At 45.6% G+C, this 15347-nt stretch overlaps 1 protein-coding gene across 1 annotated transcript in view; it reads left to right on the plus strand.

Annotated features, from left to right (window-relative positions):
- The window catches only part of Flt1 (fms related receptor tyrosine kinase 1), a 169994-nt gene that overhangs the window by 80414 nt on the left and 74233 nt on the right, over nt 1-15347 (plus strand). The window contains exons 12-14 of the mRNA XM_032886730.1: nt 1615-1723; nt 8294-8602; nt 13323-13469. Coding sequence (XP_032742621.1) covers nt 1615-1723; nt 8294-8602; nt 13323-13469 — 565 coding nt within the window. The remainder of the gene's footprint in view (nt 1-1614; nt 1724-8293; nt 8603-13322; nt 13470-15347) is intronic.

The following is a 15347-nucleotide window of genomic DNA, read 5'->3' on the forward strand; positions in this document are numbered from 1 at the left end:
CCTCTGTGTTATCTAGAAGTTCAATAACACACGGAGGATGTAAGAGTGGATGGGTCTGAACAGAGACCTCCAACAACTAAGAAACCATTTGGGGGTAGGGGAATGTAGATGGGGGTTTGTTGCCTAAAATCACTGAGTAGGCCATCAGTCTTTCTTTCAGATTTATTTGTATGTGTGTGTATGTGTTGTGAGCGTTCTGCCTGCATGTTATGTGCACTACCTATGTGCCTGGCGCTCACAAAGGCCAGAAGAGGGCTTCGGATCCTCTGAAACTGTTGTTACAGATGGCTGTGAGCCTCCACGTGGGTGCTGGGAACTTAACCCAGGTCCTCTTGCAAGAGCAGCCAGTGCTCTAACCACTGAGCCATCTCTCCAGCCCTTGTTTTTAGTCAGCTTGGTCTCTAGATTTAAAAAACAAAACAAAAAAAAAAACAAAAAACAAAAAACAGAGATGTCCTGATTTCTTAAGAGGAGTTGAGAGACCACACGTAAAGTGCCTACTTAATATTACTTCACCGCTGAAAATCATGTTCAGACCCTTCCTCTGTCATTCAGGAAAGTGCCCGGCATCCCATGGTATTGTCTTCATCTTAAGCCAGGACACGCAACGTGAGAACAGCACCCCAGTCTCACAACCCATGGCTAGGTATTCGTGTCCTAGGACATAGACTACGAGCTCTGTGGAACTGGATCAACTTCTGGGCATTTGTTTCTAATTTGAAGTATTAAAAAGGAACTTTAATTCCCTCCCTCCCCACCACACTCCCCACACACAGTGTCTTTCAATGTAAGACGGCCCAGCAGTGAGCCCATATTTCCAATTTCTTCTTTTAAAGGAAACAATGGAAGTCTTTAAGCTGTCTAAATTTTCACCTTAGGTTTCTGGTAGACATTATTTAGTTTGCAAAGTACGTCCAAGTTCATATCAACTTGACCACCGTCTGGGTACAATCGTGCTAAATCACAGCTCTAAAATGTCACCTTATATCTTCATTTGGTACATAAAGAATTAAAGTACTGAGAATACATAATTTATAAACACGCACGCACGCACGCACGCACGCACGCACGCACGCACGCACGCACGCACGCAGCCGCCTTAGCTTCTCAGCTTCCCTTCTGGGGGCTGCGCGCCACATCCCGTGAGCACAAATGAGAAGTGACTGAGTCACCTTCTCTTCTCTCCTCGCTCGATTCCCGTGCCCACCATAGACGCCTCCTGTGACCAGCTGGCACCCATGCTCTCAGGTCACCCACACAAGGAAAAGGCTGGGCCTCACCTGTTCCTCTCAAAGACGTGGACTGACCACCCCGTGGGCTGGGACGTGCAGTCCCACACCTCGCCTCAGGTCTGTGATTGTTATGGCAACAGACCGAGATAAGGCCGAACCCCTCGTAGGTCGGATGTCATGGGCTCCGGTCTCCTGAGGACCTGTCTTCCTGTTATTTTTCTATTCGTGCTGGGGCTCCAGAGCAGAGAGCTTGCTGGTGGCTGCCACCCCTGCCGTACCCTCTCCGTGAAGGGAACTGCTGAATCACGCCAGCCCTCCGAGTAGCTCAGGGCTGTTCCAATAGATCTCTGTCCCCTAGCTGAACTTTGCCTCTCTCTTGCAGACGGTTAGCACATTGGTGGTGGCTGACTCTCGGACCCCTGGAATCTACAGCTGCAAGGCCTTCAATAAAATAGGGACTGTGGAGAGAGACATAAGGTTTTACGTCACAGGTAAGCTGTCCCGACTCTACAGAGCAGCTGGGTGACCTTGGTCTCTCTTCAACCCTCTTTGCTTTTAACGCCCTTGGTGATTTTTTTTTTTTTTTTTTTTTTTTTTTTTAAACATTCCGACTTGTCAAGCTGTGACTACCTCTGTCCCTGCTCTCAGAATAGAATTCCACAACATCTTTAGCGTCTCTAAAGAGCCACTTCCCGGAATTCTCTCTCAATTGTGTCTGTGTTTCTTTCCCAGACTGGGTTCTAAATTTGGGATCTTATATCCTCACTCTTGACTCCCCCCCCTCAGGACCTACCCCTCTGTCTGGTACACAGTTCACTTCCAACCCCTATGATATTAGACTTGTTTTTTGTTTGTTTGTTTGTTTGTTTGTTTGTTTGTTTTTTGGGTTTAGGAGGGGTTGTGGGTTTTTCATTCGTCTGTTTTACTTAGAAATCCCTAGTTAAAGTAATTCAGCCCCTTGGAGGACTCAGAGTCTCCTGTCAAAATCTGAAAGTGGGCTTTGTTCCTCATAATTAATGAGCATGTAAGAATTTTTAACTTTAAACCCGACGGTCTCTACAAATCTTTAAACCTGCAAGGTACACAAGTGGCACTCCTTATGTCCCTCCACGGGTTCAGGAAGGAAATAAGTTGCTCAAAGTCTAAAAACAATTGCCTGGCTCCAGGCCTCCCCAGTTTCTGAGGAAACCTGGGCAGTCTGCCAACCCTCTGGAAACTTCGCACTGCACGGAGCAGGCTGCTGACATTGCCTAGAAGTCTCCAGAAAGAAGTAGGCAGCGCTGCCTTCAGGAGACGTTTGAGTTGTCAGACGATGGGAGCCTGCAGCCCGTGAACCAAGCCCTAAGAAATCTGGGCCATGGAGACGTCCTGAAGGTCACTCTCACTGCTCAGACCTGGACGGTGCCCCCTGCATTCTCTGGAGAGGAGAGAACACAGCAAAGTCCCCTAGGCCAAGGACTGACCCCCCACCTTCTCACCTTACAAGAGCAGAAGAGAGTGTTCCTTATATCACTCCCAGTAGGAAAGACCTTTGCAGGGGAAGGATTCTCACGAAGATTTCACTAAGATTAGTCTTCGAGTAGATTGGACTAATTCGGTGGCTCTCAACCTGCGGGCCATGGACCCTTTGGGGAGGTCGATCTGCCCTTTCACAGGGGTTGTCTAAGACCATCAGTCCCCTAGGAAGAAGGTCAGGGCCCGTATCCACTTGTGCATGTCCTAGAATCCATGTGATATTTGAATTGGCCCCATGGTACCACCATTGTCCATCAGAACCCACACATGTACCTTAAACATTTCTGAGGGCCGGAAAGATGGCCCAGTGGTTAAGACCACATCCAGTGGCTCACAACTCCCTGTAACTCCAGCTTCAGGAAATCTAGTGCCCCCTTTCCTGCCTCCATGGGCACTGGCACACCCATGTACATACATGTATGCACTCAGACACATACACATAAAATAAAAAGTAGTCATTAAAATGTTTTCTAATGCTCATGTATTTTTAGAGTACTATTTTACAGGCTAGGCATTGGTGGTGAGTGCCTTTAATCCCAGCACTTGGGAGACAGGGGCAGGCAGGATATATCAGTCTTAGGCTAGCCTGATCTACAGAGGGAGTTCCGGGACAGCCAGGGCTAAAATGAGAAACCCTGTCTTAAAAAACAAACAAACAAACAACAACAAAAATCATTTTGTTTAAGCCAGTATATCTAAAATACTGTATTATATTTTTAATATGTAGTCAACATTTAGGGGGTTATTTCCTGGTGATTGAACTCCAGACCTCATGTAGATGTTTTATCACTGGCTATGCCCACAGCTCTGTATCCAACAGAGAAATAACACACACACACACACACACACACACACACACACACACACACACACACCATTGCCTTGCTCAAATTTTAATCAATTTAAAATAAATGAAATAAAATTGAGGCCTTCAGTCACACAGACCACTGACCGATACTCTGAAGCCGTGCGCAGCTCTGAGCGTCTGAGAGGGAGAGAGAACTGGAGGGCACTGAGCTGTGGGAGAGCGTGAACAGATACAGAAAAGAGGCTGGGCTTCCCCTAAGTGCTCGCAGCTAAAAGACAGCACCAACAGGGTCCCACAAGCCACTGACTCACCCAAAACCATCCCACAAACCTTTACCATGTTCTGACTTCTTGTGCACAACTGTACCTACATCAGGACCTCAAGGCTGGGCTAGGCTTAGAGTCCTGAGGCCTTTCAGGGCTGCTGTTGGAGAGCATGCCGTGCCTCTCACTCCATCCCCGTGAGTGGGAGCCATGCCCACATCTGCTCCAGGACCCTCCCCACCCCTGCTCTGCAGTCTTTCCTTAAGCCACTTCTTGTGCGCTGACCTGGTGGTAAGCACATTGATGACTAGGGATGCCAGTCCTCTGGCAGAGGAAGGGAAGTCTAGGGTCCTTCTGGCTTGGGTCCGCGTGTGCTCTGGGAGAAGAGGTGCTGAATTCGGGGAAGGAAATGCCTACTGGAAGCTCGAAGCGCTCCTCAAAACACACGGAAACCTTAACACCTAAAGGTGGTTTACCATCTAACCTGTGATTTCGGATCTGCCTTCTCCCCACGGCTCTCTGCTACCAGCACTGAAGAGTTTAAACTTAGATTGATAGACTGAATCGCTTGTCCTCGCTATTGGCTTTTAGCTAATTAGTACGCTTTTTCATATCGGAATTTTGCTCCAAATTTTTTTTATTTTGTTTGTATTCATTTAAGAAAGAATCTGATGATATATCCTTGGTTGTCAGGAACTCATATATAAACTCGGCTGGCCTTGAACTTATACAAGGCCACCTGCCTCTCCCTCCTAAGTGCTGGGATTAAAGCCCCACCACACCCAGCCCAGGATTTATTCTTAGGACACACAGGTACTTTTAGGAAACTTTATACGTCTATTATCTAGGGAAAACAAGAATAGACAGACAGACAGACAGACAGACAGATAGATGATAGATAGATAGATAGATGATAGATAGATAGAGGTATAAATATCTTTTGTATATATAGTATATGTAATAGGATATAAGAAGATATATACCGTGTGTGTGTGTGTGTGTGTGTGTGTGCGCATGCATGTGTACGAGTGCATGTGTGTGCGAGCGCGCGAGTGTGCTGCTTATACTTGACCCAGAGTAACACTTTAGTTTTCCGTATTTATGTTATATCGTGTTCATGAGTGTTTCACCGGCAAGCATGTGCGTGTGCTACACGCATGCCTAGTGTCCCCCAAAGGCCAGGAGAGGGCTTTGGATGCCCTAAGCTGGAGTTAAAGGTGCTTGTGAGCCGTGTGGTGAGTTCTGGAAACCAAACCTGGGTCCTCAGCAATGGCATCCAGTGTCCTAACCACTGAGCCATTTGTCCAGCCCCTCTCCAACCCGGTAATACTTCAAAAGCTGCCCTATAGGACTAGGCATAGCATGTAGCTAAGTGGTAGACACCCCCCGCCCCAGTATCGTGTAGGAGACACTTGAGTTAAATCCCCGGGATCCCTCTATCCCCTAAAGTGGCTGTCTGAACTTTGAATTCTATAAAGACCTATTTGATGCTTTATTGCTTCTCAAAACACCATAATTTCCCTTTCTCAGTGGAGAGAAGCAGCTAGCTATGGCCATAGGCATCCTTGTTCCTTGACAGCATCTCCTTCTATTTTTGGTGCTCCCTTGTCGCTGATACCTGTGAACTAAGTAAGGATCTCTAGTAACCATTCCCACGCTCTCGGGCACTATCCTGCCCGTGTTCTGCAGAAGTAAATGTTTAGTGTTCCAGATAAGATTGCTAACCCTTTTCAGTCTATTTGGGGCCACCCCAGTCAGGTGGAAATGCCTGCCCCACAGGTGGCAGGTTTCCTACACGGGCATGCTCTCCCCACAGGAGATTGGCCTTGTCTCCCGAGAGAGGCTGGCTTCTCTCATGGACCCCATAGGAGACTGTGGTGAGCCTCATCCTATATGAGATGAGTGTTACGTAGTGAGGACGAGATGACTGAGCCGGAGAGCAACTCCTATGTTATACGCATCAGAGTTTTGCCTGTATGTATGTGTGTTCGAGGGTGTTGGATCCCCTGGAACTGGAGTTAAAGACGGTTGTGAGTGTGCACTGGGAATTGAACGCTGGGTCCTCTAGAAGAGCAGCCGGTGCTATTAACCACCAAGCCACCTCTCCAGTCCCCTAGAGAGCAACTCAATTCTTAGGTCCATTTTTACCCTCAGGGTTTCAGGGGGGAAAGTATTAAGGAGAAAATCCCTCAGGGTTTATTAAATCATTAAAGATATTTTCTTGTCTACTGTCTTCTATGGATCAAAAGAAAAGACTGAAGGGGGTTACACTGAGAAACAGACGGTCTGATGGTTTCAGAAACTATGTCTACTCCAGGAATGGGCTAGCAGGATGGACCTGTTTTGTTTGTTTGTTTCTTGGGTTTTTTTTTTCTCTTCTCCAGATGCCGTGTGTGTGTGTGTGTGTGTGTGTGTGTGTGTGTGTGTGTGTGTGTGTGTGTGTGTCCCCCGCTGTGACTATGGTTGTGTGAGCTATCACTGCGAGATAAACTGGAAGATGAAACCTCGCCTCTCTCATTTCCCAATGTCACTAAATGCATTTATTTTGAGATTCCTGGGGGTGCTTGGCAAAGAAAAACAAAATCTTCCATCAGGAAACCTGTGAGCTATTTCCACAGGAAGTTTTAAATCACCAAAGTAAATAGAGACTCCGCTCGTGACCTCAGCGGCGTGACTGAGGTCCCTGGGTGCCAACCTCCAGGATGAGAGCGGATGGATAGAGCGGGGCTCTGGCCAGTAAGGACAGCCTGCCAGTAGCCCGCGTGCAAACGGTCCTCTGTTCTCGTCTCATCTGTGTGGGTGGCGATGACAGATGTGTTACTCTCACCTGGAAGATGTCCAAAATGCACAAAGACGCTACAGGAGAGTAGCTGCTTCAGACACCTCACTGCTAGGTTAGCCACGACCGACTGGAAGGGGAGCTGCTGTGTCTGCGCTCCCAACTGGCCCCTTTTAATTTTCCTCTGAGAGTGTCTCCTTGCTCCCCATGCACCCCGCTTCATGGGCTGCCGTTACCCCCTGCTTCCAGGTTTCACATGAATGCTTTGGCATTTCTTCAGACAATACACTTTATAATGCAGCCAAAGCCAGAGAAATCAGAAAAACAAGCAAAGCGAGACCTAGGGAAGCGCTGATACGATGTCTAATTTTGGTCTATTGTCCCCTTTAAGGTTTAAAGGTCTCTTTATAGCTTTGTGTACGGAGGATAATAATAACAACAGACAACAGCGCTTTTCATCTTCAAAGCTCTTTGTAAAATGTTGGCCCAAATTCTTTGCTCAAATATAGATACATCACCAGTAACGGGCCATGGGAAGGTATTGAGAAGAAGTCAGTTCCATGACCAGTGGCCGTGGTTTTTAAAGCCCTCCAATGAATGCTCCGGAATGACACGGAGGAGTCTGTAGCCCTAAATTCAAAAGATGGTTCTAGAAGAACTACTGAAAGATGGGGTGCACAGGCCGGTATGGAATAAGGGGGCACTTAGGCGATGTAGAGAAAGGATGGGAATTGACCCCAAACAGAACGGCTTTTCTTATTTAATTTCTTATTGTTTTTTGAGAATATCTCAAGTAGCCTAGGACCTCTTCCTATATAACTAAAGATGACCTTGAACTCCTGATCTACCTTTACCTCCCAAGGGCTTGCTTCACCACACATTTTTTTTCCTTTAGCCTTTCCCTTCCTTTATAGTGCTGGGCATTGAAGCCAGGAGAGCTCATGCATACTCAACAAATCCTCTGCCACCGAGATGTGCACCCAGCCCTAAATTTGACTTTTAAAACCAGTGACCAATTTCGGGATCTGGAAATGGGTCCAGGTTTACCTACATTTTTGAAAGAAATCCTTCTCTCCTCCTGTGTACGTGTATAACCGTCCTCACTGGAGGGGCCTGAGTGGGTGAATAACCGTTGTGGTGTGGCCCACTGGCCGACCGAAGGGGCTGGAGCTCTGTTCATAAGTAATAGGGAGGAGGCCACTGTGAAGCAAGGGAGGACTGGCTCTGACGAGCTTTCCCAAGCTCACCCCTAAGGAACTGTTCGGAACTAGCTCCCCTGTACACAGACTTTGGGTTTTTAGTACAAACTGCTCCTAAGTCGTTGTATTATTGTACACTCCTTGAATGTCAGCTTACCAGTAAGAGGACTGGACGTGCTAAAGAAATGAGGGACGAGGGCTTATCCCAAGTCAGGAAAGCCAGTTCGTCATGAAGAGCAACTGGGGCAAATAAGGAAAAGTTACCTTCCCCAAACCTGCCCTGGTTTTGTGTTTCCTGTGTCACTTGGGATGGGCTCAACTCCACAGGCCCTTCCTGCTTTCTTTGAGCACTTCCCCTAACACAAAAAGACAGGACACTTGTCCCCGCTGATGCTCATGCTGAGAGGATCCGAGGGGGAACACATAGTTCGCACCATGTCTGAATATCTCGTTGGGAGACACTGGTCTGAAGTTAGTTCTTCATTGTTCTTTTCCAGATGTGCCAAACGGCTTTCACGTTTCCTTGGAAAAGATACCAACCGAAGGAGAGGACCTGAAACTGTCCTGTGTGGTCAGTAAATTCCTGTACAGAGACATTACCTGGATCCTGCTACGGACAGTTAACAACAGGACCATGCACCATAGCATCAGTAAGCAAAAAATGGCCACCACTCAGGACTACTCCATCACTCTGAACCTTGTCATCAAGAATGTGTCTCTGGAAGATTCGGGCACCTATGCCTGCAGAGCCAGGAACATATACACAGGGGAAGAGATCCTTCGGAAGACAGAAGTTCTCGTTAGAGGTGAGCACTGCAGCAAAAAGGCTATTTTCTCTCGGATCTCCGAATTTAAAAGCAGGAGGAGTGGTTGTGCCACACAAAGTAATGTCAAACATTAAAGGACTCGTTGAAAAGTAACAGTTGTCTCTTATCATCTTGGTTTATTGTTACTGTTGCTAACTTTCAGGCCCAGAGGAGACACTCCTCCCAAAGTGAGATTGGACATGATAGCATAATAAGAAACCCCAGTGCCTGCTGGCTGGGGTGCTCTCTGGGCCACCCGGTGTGTGTTTGGATTTGAAGATCCTTGTACTCTGCCTTCTCTTGTGTGTTTGCTCTTCTGTCTTCTGCCTGATAGCAGCAACCTGGGACTCAGCCTTTCTTCCACTCTGATGCCAACCTCTTTTGATACATATATAATATATAAATATATTTTATTTTTTAAGTTGTGAAGCTGGAAAAACTGAATAATTTAAACAAACGCTGGTCTCTGCCAAAGATGGACATGAATAAGTTAATTTTTCAGCACAGGATGAGTACAGTTGAATTTGAGTCCTTTGTCGAGTGTCCGCCTGGTTTTATTTTTTAACTATTTCATTTTGCTCTTGATTTGTAAATAGTTCCTGGATAACAAATTATAGTTCTTATTTATTTGAAAGTTGTTCTTTTTTTTTTTTTTTTACATGAAGTACATTGATCTTAAACTGGGGAGGGGGGTGTTCTAAGATGGGTCCTGGGGACACAAGATGTTGATGTAATTCTGAGAGTAAAGCTTCGTCCCAATGTGAATTATGAAGGTCCGTCAGGTCTGCTCCGCCCTCCTCTGTCCATCCCAGGTAATCACATGGGTTTCCTGCTACCATTAGATAATGTTCCTCATTGTCCTTGACTGGACTGACAGGCCCTGACTGCAGGCAAAAGTGTAGCAAGCCTTCATTCAAAATACTCATGGCCCCTGGGCACTGTTTTAAAGCCCTTCACCAAGCTTTGGTGACATCCAAAGTCCACAACCCAGGGATCCAGGCTATAAAGGCTATCGTGAATGGAGATTTAACTCAATCTTCTTAATGTCAATTGAAAAAATTTACCCATTAAAAAAGGTAAAAGGCCGCCCACTCTATATGCAGATGTTAATGGGACGTTTGTGAGGATTAAGAAATTGCAAAAGTGGGGTTGGGGATTTAGCTCAGTGGTAGAGCGCTTGCCTAGGAAGCGCAAGGCCCTGGGTTCGGTCCCCAGCTCCGAAAAAAAGAACCAAAAAAAAAAAAAAAAAAAAATCAAAAAAAAAAAAAAAAAGAAATTGCAAAAGTTAAGAAATTACCGAAACCACAGCATTAAAACTATTTAAATGCGTGCCTTTTAAAAAAAATAATAAAATCAAGAGTAATTACATTTTAAATTTGCATTTGAAGGAAAGGTACTTTTAATATGCATTGTTGTTCTGTTTGCATGTATGGTTTCCACGACTAATTGATCTTTGTACGTGAACCACAGGGCTGGGGGAAGCCAGCAGTAATGATCAAAAGAGCCAGGCTGAGAAACGTGGGGCTTGGTAGTTCTGTAGGCGGTGACAATATGGCTGCCCTCAAGCTTGGGAATTCACCAGCCTGTTTCTTCCTTAAGCTCACAGGCTGCGCCCGTGGGAATTGCTTTTGTCAAGTGTAAAGGGTAAACAATAGCATTTCCCCCAAGTGCCAGTTGTACAGAACCCCAAATGCTGTGAAAACAATCAGTAGCCTGGAAGTTGTCAGTGCAGAGGAAAGAATAATCAATTGTTGTCCTGAAGTTTTACCTATGGCTCTTTGGCCTGGCCTCTTTGTTCATTCTGAGGCAATGCCTTCCTTCGGGAAACAATACCTCAGCACCATTAGGAACTTTCAGGGGGCTCAGTTCAGTTTGTCAGAAAGCTATTTAAAAAAAAAAAGAAAGAGAGAGAGAGAGAGAGAGAGAAATGAAGGGTTAAGGGAGCCTTCTCAGGAAAAAAGAAATACAAAACAAAAACAAACATCTAAACTGAGTATGCGCATGCAAAGTCTAATTCCTTCCCCGTGAGAAGGGGAAGGTGTGTGTTCCAAGAATTCCAGTCATTGTTGTATTCCCAATCCTTCCAAAATATTCTTTCAAAAAAAGGAAAGAAAGAAAGAAAGAAAGAAAGAAAGAAAGAAAGAAAGAAGGAAAGAAAGAAAAGAAAGAAAGAAACTATTGTATAGATTCTTTTTTTTTTTTTAATCCTTCTTTGGGGTGTGAAGAGAGAGATGAGGGGTGGAGGGGAGCATTTATGAGGCTGGCTCCTCAGCTCCTTCCAAAAAACCAAAACAAAACCCCCTACATCTGTTGAGACCTGGAAACCACACCAGCAACCCTGGGGTCATACCTAAAAGAGCCCCTTGTGGGTGCCTGTCTCTGGCTGCTGATGACCCGCAAGAATATTGTGTTAATTCAGATCATCCTAGTAGCACGGGTCAGCACCGCTGTGTTAACTGTGGGTTTCTAGCCTGCCAACTAAGTACGGATGCTACACGCTTTTGCTCCTGGAAATGTCAAACTACATTGTTACAACGTAGGTAGATTTAACAAAGTAGGACTCTTAGGTCGAGCACTCCAGTAGACAGTAGCCAACAGACGAGACACTTAGCATATAAAAAACATTTTTTTTCTGAATAATTCCTAATACTGTCTGCTTTGGAGGGTGTGTGAACCTTGTTTTTAAATGAGTTCTGTGTGTTTTGCAGCTTTATATGCTGCCTGTGTGAAGTCCGTGTCCCTACCTACAACCAGCCCCTTTGGGTGTTCTTTGCAACATTTTTGTTAAAACAAACCATCCTCTTCTAAATAGACCTGTCAGGGGAACTGGAAACCTGTTTGTACAGATGATATCATAAACTGTAGCTATGAAAATAATTTGTGTTTTATAGGGCCTGGATCCAAAGTCTTTTAAGGCCTCTGAGCAATGATACATTGTTCTTTCGGTTGAAACACTGGTAAATAGTAGAATATGCTAAAGGGAGCTAGGAAGTCAACGCACTGGGTCTGACTTTTAAGTACAATCTGTGAGTCAGCTGGGCACTGTTGGATGTTTATTAGCCGTGTGTCCTTTCTTATCTTGTCATATCTCACTGATGCTTTGTAAAGATGCCAACATTGTACTGGGCGTGCATGCACAAGTCATTATAGATTGAAAGTTCTCTACGAGCTGCAATTCCAATTAAGGAAAGTTGTTTGACAGATCTGGTCTAGCGCACGTGGACAGAGGCAACCGTGAGAGCATTCTCGTGCAGCCTGACCTAGAAGAAGGTATTTCAGCAACCAGCACTTCCTTCAACGTGTGCCTCCAGATGTCATTCCGTGTAAAACAAGACTAACGATAAGCTATGGAAAACAAAACCCTACCCTGAGAGGTCTCCTCACCCGTAGTAACCCTGCCGGGTTACTGCTACTATTTCACCCGTGTTCTGTGATAACTCATCTCAACCCGGGATGTCAAAATGGCCTTAACAAATGCTGACCCTGAGAGTTTTCCTGCAGGAATTTAAAGAGAGAGAGGTGTGGGGCCCGCAGCGGACTCCTCCGGGGGACTCGGAATCCAGGTCAGATCATCACCTGTAGGGTGACCATACCTAAGCTGCCCTCTCCCCGTGCTAATGTCCTAAGATGAGGAACCAAATCTAGTCAGAGAAAGCTCAGACAAGGGTGCAGAATATGTAAGTGATACCCTTGGGATGTCGGTCCTAGGATTTGCAGCCGACATGGGGAAAAGCAGACTCTGGGGAGGGGTGCGGGGGAGAGACCGTAGGAGACCTTTCTGTCCTTTTCCCTTGGGCTCGAGGCCCTGATCCAATCCCCACCCCCTCACTAGAATGTATCCACGTCAGCAGGACTGAATAACTACTTCATTAAACAAACACTGTACTCATTGGGGCCCTGGGGGTACTGCCGTTCCTGTGTGGTATTTTAATATTATAATGTATTGCATCTTTAATGTATTAAATTCATTTTTTTTGTTGTACTATACCGGTTGGCATTTTATTAAAATAAATTGTATTGTACCATATTTGTATGTTTTAAGAGAAAATAATATAAAATACAATACTTGTGCTATTATATAGCGCAAAAACCTACAAACTCGTGCCTCTGCCTCTTGAATGGATTTTTTCGCTGCTTGCATTTGGGAAGGGAGGGGAGGGAGGGGAGTGACCAATAAAGCATTGGATAATTTCAGAATTTTCCTGTTCGGTCTGCTGCCTCGAAGTGTAGACAATGGCGTCACACAGCCCAGTCCATGAAACTCAGTACAAACACAGGAGCCGTCAGCCATCGGGCTCAGTCCAGAAAACAAACATAAAATGTAAGATGACATTGGCCTATCACACACGTGTCATAGGAACGTAAAAAAAAAAAAACACAGACATATCTACACACACGACCATGTATTTCATGTTTAGCTCCTGAAATATGTGAAATATTTGAGTTTTAGAAAAGCCTTATTGAAGAAGAAAGTGAGTTGGTGTCTTAGTATCTAAAAATGTCAAGACCAACCCAGTCCTTTATTTACCCACATCTCAGCACGTGACAATCGGTTATCACGGTTTCTTAAGGGAAGCATTAACTTTAATCAGTGAAAAGAAAAAGCGACAAGCGCGTCTTGAAGCCTTACGGTCGGTCACCTTGGGTGGGCTCTGTCTCTATTAAGATGTCCATCTGATTAGACGATACAAATGACCACGCCCCCTCTCTTTTTCACTAGATTTGGAAGCGCCACTCCTGCTTCAAAACCTCAGTGACCACGAGGTGTCCATCAGTGGCTCCACGACCTTAGACTGTCAAGCTAGAGGTGTCCCTGCGCCTCAGATCACTTGGTTCAAAAACAACCACAAAATACAACAAGAACCGGGTAAGAGTCTCCCTTGCTCCTCCTAATCCTCCTTCCGGTTCGCCATTCCCCCTCCCTCATCCTCCCGCTTCACCACACCCCTTCTCCTCCCAGGCTTCCTATCGTCCGCTCTCCAACATCTAGAACCTTCCGCTTATCATGCTTGCAGACCACACTCACCTCAGCTTTCAAGAAGGAGTAACACTAGGAAGGGTCCTCACAGCATCCGTCTGTCCCGAGTGCCTTCCACAGCTCAGTGAGAAAGAAATGGAAAGACCACCCAGGAAGTGGCTCTATTCACCTCTCACCTGGGAGAGGGAGGAAGGAAAGACTGTATTGGCTGGAGGGGTTTCATAGGGTTTTATTGTTTGTTTGTTAATTTTTAAACTTTATGGGTTTGAGTGTTTCATCTGCCTGTGTATGCCTGCTTACCACTTGAGTGTCTGGTATCTTAGGAGACCGGAAGAGAGTGCTAGCAATCAAACCTGGTGTTCTCTGGAGGAGCAGCCAGTGGATAACCACTGCTCCCTCTCTCTCTGTCTCCAACCACATAGCATGTACTTTTAAACACGTAGTATATATGAAGCCCAGGGAGGTAGATTTATAATTTTCTTTAAATTATTTATTTATTTTATGAGTACACTGTAGCTGTCTTCAGACCCACCAGAGGAGGGCATCGGATCCCATTACAGATGGTTGCGAGCCACCATGTGGTTGCTGGGAATTGAACTCAGGACTTCTGGAAGAGCAGTCAGTGCTCTTAACCGCTGAGCCATCTCTCCAGCCTGATTTATAACTTTTAGAATTCATCTACACCCGTTTTAATAATTTGGTGGCCACCATTTTATTATACTGATTGAACAAAACATTTTCTTTGTTTTAGGAGTGTGTGTGTGCCCTGCGTGCCTGTGTGCATGCATACATGTTGGGGTGGGGGGCAGGGAGCCTTCTGATGTGAGCTACTGGGAACTGAACTCAGGTCCTCTTGAAGAGCAGCAAGTGCTCTCAACCACTAAGACATCTCTCCAGCCCTATAAGGAACAAACAAAGCGACAACACAAAAAATAAAAACAAACAACAAGAAACCCAACTTTCTAACATAAACTAACTGGTCTGAGTTATATTCTTTCGAAAATAAAACCAGCTAGACTAAAACCAAAGAACATAGACACTGTCTCCTGCCTGCTTTGTGCTGTGGCTAAGTAAGATTAAGTACTAAGTACTAAGTAAGGTTTACTGGCATTTTTGGTTGATAAGTCACATTTGTAGTAAAGCGTAAAATTGCCCCTTGTCTATCGTGTCCAAGGGCCTGCCTCAATGCCTGTATTACAAATAGGATTGCCACTTATCCACAATGTTTGACAACGTGACAGAGCAGAGTAGTCCTGAAATTGAGTCTTCCACTCGGAACCACCTGTGCGAGTCCAACCTCGGAATGAGCCAAGCTTTACAATGTTGCCAGTGTCCCAGAGAGGAGTTACATTCCACAGCACAAAGCCAGTCGATCACAGCTTCTCTAGAATTAGCACATCTGACTGGCGCAGGAATGCAGCGCACTGGGACTGGCTTCTTGTCATTCCTCCGAAGGCTTCCCTCTTAAACAAAGGAGGCAGCTCGCCCCTGAGTCCTTTTTCCTTACGAAGGTTTCTATTTCTCTCTTACTGAGGCTATTAAAATTATTAAAAGGACAATTACTTGGGGTGTGTGTGTGTGTGTGTGTGTGTGTGTGTGTGTGGTGTGTATACGTGAGATAAAATTTCTTCTATTCTCACACTGCATTATTATTTTTAAAGGTTTATTCCTGATTGAGCGTGTAGGTATATAGGTATGTGCGCACGCGTGCAGGTGCCTGAGAAGGCCAGAGGCATCGGGCTTTTCTGGAGCTGGAGGTGACAGGCA

This window comes from Rattus rattus, chromosome 16, assembly GCF_011064425.1.
Source record: "Rattus rattus isolate New Zealand chromosome 16, Rrattus_CSIRO_v1, whole genome shotgun sequence".
NCBI classification, from domain to species: Eukaryota; Metazoa; Chordata; class Mammalia; order Rodentia; family Muridae; genus Rattus; species Rattus rattus.